The 6,075-nt window shown below is 36.8% G+C and overlaps 1 protein-coding gene across 1 annotated transcript; it reads right to left on the reverse strand.

Moving 5' to 3' along the window:
- Positions 1–2,757: 2,757 nt before the first annotated feature.
- LOC108806082 (3-hydroxy-3-methylglutaryl-coenzyme A reductase 2) lies at positions 2,758–5,837 on the reverse strand. The gene is made up of 4 exons (XM_018578108.2): positions 4,013–5,837; positions 3,745–3,926; positions 3,322–3,662; positions 2,758–3,233 (listed from the first exon to the last, which is right to left on the reverse strand). The coding sequence occupies exons 1-4, from the start codon at positions 4,900–4,902 to the stop codon at positions 2,976–2,978; spliced, it is 1,671 nt and encodes a 556-aa protein (XP_018433610.1). The 5' UTR covers positions 4,903–5,837; the 3' UTR covers positions 2,758–2,975.
- Positions 5,838–6,075: the final 238 nt, after the last annotated feature.

Consider the following 6,075-nt stretch of genomic DNA (forward strand, 5'->3'; position numbering starts at 1 on the left):
TCAGTAATCAATGAATGGTTTAGTCTGAAAAAAAAGATTCATCTCCCAAGTTAAATTATTTCAGTTATGGATTCTCCAACTTGCGCAAAGAGTGTCTTAAACTTTTTCTTCTTTTTGTTCTACCTAAGAATATAATAAATAACAATTTTATGTTAGCTAAACATCAAAATCATATTAAATTTTTAAACATCAAATTTTCAATACTTAGATATTAAGTAGCTTAATTCAAAATAAAAGTACAAGTTATAACATTTGTTTTAAAAAGTTATTTTCATGTTTTCAAAATCGAATCACAAGTTTTTAAAGTAGAAACACAAGTTTCTATTGAGTTTCCAAAATAAAATTTTTAAGAAATGAGTTTCTAATGAATTTCCACGAGTTTCCAAAAGATTCCAATTTTAAAACGTTTCTGAAACGTGAAACAAACTTTCATCTGAATTCTCATGCAACCTAGCTACACAGTTCATCATCACAACTCGAACCTTATAACAATAATTATTTTTTGAAAAACAATGATCAACCCAAAACGCAAGCTTCACAACTACAGTTACCCAAGCAAATACTGAGATGAAACAAGAACTCCATCCATGACCCTGCGCTTGCACTGCGCTTGCACGGAGCAATGGCCCTTTTTTTGGGGTAGGAAACTGGGAGAAAGAAACTCCTAGTGTTTATTAAAAAGAAAACTTCAGACTACAAATAAACATGTCGTGGCCGTGAGGGTCCATCGACATCTTCTATGAAAACACTGGCAAACGAGTAAAACCTCCAAAGGTGCAGTATCTAAACTATGAAAACCAAAAGGAAATGAAAATGCAAGGTTCGCAATGGCCCTAGTAGTATGTATAGTTTTTAACTTTATTTTTCTGTATAACATATAAAACACAACACATAGACAGAAAAATGAAAAAGATACGTAATTCATCTTTGTCAATGCAGCTGCACTGATATTTTGTGAGAAATTCCACGGCTCAATGGGTTTGATATTAAATATCAGATTTTTCATTTCAACGGTTGGTTTCTCGTAAATTTAGATTTTAGCGTAGATGGCCACTAGAGTTCTTAATCATTTACTTTCTTGAATGTAAAAAATCCAACAGTGAGAAATTTTCCAATTAATAATATTAACTTGTTCATCTTGAATTTCCGATTAATAATATTAACTTATAGTGATGAACTGAAGTTATTTGTGGTTGTTTGTTTTAAAGTTTTTTTATTACTTGCTAACTTTTTGTTGTTAGATATTTGCTGTGTAGAGCTTTAGTTTCTTTTTTTTCTTTGTTTGAAGACAAAAAATTGAATATTAAGCTTTAGTTTCTTGATTCGTTATTGTGCAACAAAGATGTGATTGTATTCATATTCATTTATTTTTTTTTGAAAAGGGATTCATATTCATTTATATAATACATGTTTTGAATAAAATATCTGTGGTTTTTCTTTTCATATTGATAAAAAAATTTCTATGTAAAATAAATTTGGTCACTTTTATTTTTGTTTATATTATATTATGCCATAATCGAAATATTTTGCTCTTGTGTGGGAATTTTTATTCTTATGGGTTGTCATTGTGTTTTGACCGTTTCCCAAAGGGTTTCTGATGGGATTCTACCATTTTTGGATTGACAGTTGAATAAACTAGAAAATAAAAGCAATTTGAACAAGAGTGATTCTAGTATTCTACTGGTACGTTTGTAGTGAAATTTGTAATAGTTGTTGCATGTGCAAAGTCACAAGTGTACTTCATCTAGAAGTTGCACTCTCTGAGAGAGCAGAGTCTCTATTATTATACCACCAAAGACTCGTAAATAATTTGTTCCTCTCCAACTGCACCAGTTTTGATATTTGTACTTGTAGAGCTTCACTTATGTCAAACTCCCATATCACTCCCATCCTCTCCTACACCCACAAACCACATGTTTACATTTATTACTACCTAACTCTATCGTCTACTTCGTAACAGCACAACAAAACACTACCACAATTATTAACTCAGAATTATTACGATTATGCCTTAATCTCACACCTTGCTGCTAATCTAATCATCTTCCACAATGATCAACTCTATATTACCCCGAAAATGAAACTGAACCCAGGGGATTATCCTGAATTCCTGATTACACTAGTAGCATCCAACATGAATATGATCACTGAAACGTAAAGGGGGTCCTCGTATATGTCATGGCTACTCAAATTATGTTCATTTCCTCAAGGAATAAAATAAAGAATCAGAGAAATGCAAATAAGTTTTTCACATTATATCCATGATTTATGAATCTCAATCAAGCATCACAAGTGGCAAACAACAAGAAAATCCGAGGAAGTAGACATGATCTTTGGATTTAAGTAGCTCATCATAGACCACATCACTACTAAAATCATGTTTAATTCCTTATAATCAAGCGTTAACCGCTCTGTGACACAAGCAATGGTCAAAGCAAGTTTATGCATGATCTTTGGACCCTGAGGACATCCCTCATTTCATTGCCATTCAAACAATGTTCCCTCCGGAAACCAAACAACGAAACAAGAAAATGGCTAGTTTTACTCAAATCAAGCATCAAGTAGCTGTAACAACTAGAAAACTTTTAACAATGGGAGTTGAAAAAGAGGAACCTTTGACTTTCTTGTTCATCCAAGCCTCTATTAGCATGCCAGCACCACTCCCACCATGTATATAACTTCCATAAAAAGCAAGATAATCAAACGGTCACTTATCAAAGATTATGAATCTTCCCTAATCTGATTAGATGTAAACAGTTGGTTTAAAACGTAGTAAGATAATCAAACGGTCACTTATCAAAGACTATTCATGATCTAAAAGCCATGAAAGTACTAAATTGTCTTTACATAATAAATAAGGTAGTTCGGAATACATACATAGCTAGAAACGGGGTCAATCAATGAAGAACAAACAAATGAAGGTTACTAGATCAAATCTTTTTTTTTACTAATTTGTTTTATTATCTGTTTCATGCTCATCTGTTCAGTTGAGATGAAGGGCCAATGTCTCTGCTGGATCTGTTGTACTTCATGTGGCTCTTTACAAGCTGTCCAGATGCAATAGCAGACATTAGCGACAGCTCTCCCGCAAGAACCGAACCAGCAATAATTCTCGCCAGTTGCCTTGCGTTCGAGCCAGCTTTCTCCTCGTCGCTTGATGATCCTTTTACACCGAGCAGGTTCAAACAAGCTGACTGTGATGCAAGCTGTGTCCCACCTCCAACAGTACCAACCTATAGTAGCCACATCATAACAAAACATTCATGAGTTTGGGGGTCCACACAAAATATCTGCAACATGCAAAAACTAATGTCTATTTACCTCAATGCAAGGCATAGAGACAGAGACGTGAAGGTCTTCGCCTTCAGCTTCAAACTGGGTGATACAGTGAGAGCTCTCCACGTTCTGAGCAGGGTCTTGGCCAGTGGCGATGAAGACAGCGCTGACTATATTGCTTGCATGAGCATTGAATCCACCAAGGGAACCAGCCATAGCTGAACCAGTAAGGTTCTTGAGCACGTGAAGCTCGACAAGATCCTCTACGCTAGTCTTCAACACATTCTTCACAATCTCACCTTTAATAAGAGCTTCACACACAACATGCTTTCCACGTCCTTGGATCCAGTTTATAGCCGAGGCTTTCTTGTCCGAACAGCAATTCCCTGAACACCATATTAACACCAAGAATCAAAAGAGTTGCACTTCAATCCACAAACCAAGACAAGTAAAGAGTAGACTACAAACCTGAGATGCCAATAACAACCATGTCAGGAAACTCTGTCTTGACAAACTCCAAGACATTCTGAACACCTTTGGAGACCATGTTCATCCCCATAGCATCGCCAGTACCACACGCAAACCTCGGATAAAGATTCCTCCCAGAAATCGAGCAAGTGATACTCTGAAGCCTAGCAAACCTACTCGACCTACATACACACACACACACACACACAATGTCAATACACAAAATCAACACCTTACCTAAAATTCAAGCCAAAGTTGAAAACTTTACTTGTTGAAAATAAGAGAGAGTCTCTTGAAATGAGCAGGATCCTGTAGATAAAACATGGCAAGAGCAGCTCTTCTGACAGAAGGGAACTTAACCACAGGAGCTCTAGACATTGCATCCTTCATGAGAACACTGAAAGCGCCACCAGACAAGTGAATAGCCTTGCACCCTCTGTTGGTACTCGCAACCAAACAACCCTCCGTGGTCGCCATTGGCACCGAGTACTCTCTCCCGTCGAGCAACAAAGGTCCGGCGATCCCAACCGGAATCTGAACGTAACCAACCGGCATCTCGCAGCACTGTCCCAATATCGAATCGTAATCGAAACCTTCTAAAGGAAGTCCGGTTAACGATCTTCCAGTTATCCTCTGAACCGCTTCTCGTCTAACCGCCGCGGCTCGCTTGCAGTCTCCGAGCTTCGCCTCGAGTGAGTAAGACGAGGTGGTTCCGTCGATCACGGACTTGACGATCTCTTCGTCTTCCTCGGAAGTAAGATCAGACTCGCGAGGAGGTTCATCGAGGGATTGAATTGAGAGAGGACAATCGATGTCGTTGACGTCCCAAACGTCGTCGTCGTCGGGGGATGATCGGAGAAAGACGGATTGGACGAAACCGACGCCGAGGAAACCGATGAGGTAGATTAACGAAGCGATGACTCCGATGAGTGAAAGGATCTCGGAGAGGTTGACGACGCGGAGAGGCGTCGAGGTGCTGATCTTATCGCCGCGCCGGATGAGGAGGAAGTAGACGGTGCCGGCGAAGAGGAAGCTGAAAAAGAAGTTTGTTACGTGTAACGGGAGAGGAAGCGCGTCGGAGCCTCTTCGACGAGGAGTGACGACGTCGTCGTTTTGAGTGGGGAGCTTCGTCCTCGGTAATCTGCGACGGATACTCATTGACGGTTTTTTTTTTCTTTTATAAACTGAGATGTGATTTATACATTCTTTAGGATTTTTGAGGGGTTTGTATATATAGTGGTGGAAGTGGGGGTGGCATCGAAATCAACGTCGTCAATAAGTTTTATGTTTAGTATGATTTGGTCTTCGTCTCAATCTTGCTAACCACTTCTCCTATTATTTCTTAATTGTTGATTGAAATTAATTAATATTCCTTTTTGAGTTATTTCTTAATGAAAATTACAAGTGTAAAAGCTTACAGATTTACGCCTCTTTTAGTTTATTCATTAATTAAAAACTAAATCTAAAGATGTTTTTTTAAAAATTTGTTGAAACTAAAATATTTTAAATATTTTTTTGTTTTTCTTAATAGAGACCAAAACTACAGAAAGTGATTGAAAACTGAAATCAATACTATTAAAACATAAACATCAACTATTTGAATATAATTATTAAAACCTCTTATTAATTCCCCTATTAATTATTTAAGAAAAATAATATACAAATTTACAAATCTATAATAACACTACTAAAAAGAAGATACCAAGTTTTCTAAAGATATCCAGCTAGGATAGGAAAATCAACCAGTAAAAATACAGCAATCTTCCACGTCATTAAATGAATGTTAAATTTGTTTGGGCTTTTGTGGTTTTTGGGTGTGACAGATCTGTGGATTATAACCACTAGAGTTTTTCTCCGCGCTACGCACGGAAAAGTGTGTTGATTATGTAATAAGTTTCATTTTTTTTGTTTGTAATGGGAGTATTGATTTATCCAAAACGATGAAAATCATAAATAATGTAAGAAAGAGATCAAGTCATTTGGAGGACAGAAGCTGCAATGTAGACCATAAAAAGAAATATCCTAAAATTGATAAAAATTAAGTTAGTTAACTTAAATGTATATGTATCAGGAAGAAATATTCTCAAAGCTATCAGAGCTAAAATAATCTTTTGACACCTTATCAATCTGCGAGATGGTATATGCATTGATCTCATCAAATGTTTCATTACGGGGTATGAGTATATTTTTATCAGTGTATGATGTTTGTGAAGCTGACATTCTGTTGACTTCTCCATATGCTGCATCAACATTTTTAATGGGTCAACATAACTCTGGCGAATCAATGATCTATCGAGAGCTATCATTTGTTCATGGTAGTCTGCACACTCG

The sequence above is a fragment of the Raphanus sativus genome, chromosome 6, assembly GCF_000801105.2.
Source record: "Raphanus sativus cultivar WK10039 chromosome 6, ASM80110v3, whole genome shotgun sequence".
Classification (NCBI taxonomy): domain Eukaryota; kingdom Viridiplantae; phylum Streptophyta; class Magnoliopsida; order Brassicales; family Brassicaceae; genus Raphanus; species Raphanus sativus.

What these genes read in the sequence shown, in the direction of transcription:
- LOC108806082 (XM_018578108.2), bottom strand. Translation starts at nt 4,902, where the DNA reads ATGAGTATCCGTCGCAGATTACCGAGGACGAAGCTCCCCACTCAAAAC. An exon ending in GGTTGTTATTGGCATCTCAG is followed by an intron (nt 3,663 to 3,744) that starts GTTTGTAGTCTA and finishes TATGGTGTTCAG; the next exon opens with GGAATTGCTGTTCGGACAAG. An exon ending in TCTCTATGCCTTGCATTGAG is followed by an intron (nt 3,234 to 3,321) that starts GTAAATAGACAT and finishes TGGCTACTATAG; the next exon opens with GTTGGTACTGTTGGAGGTGG.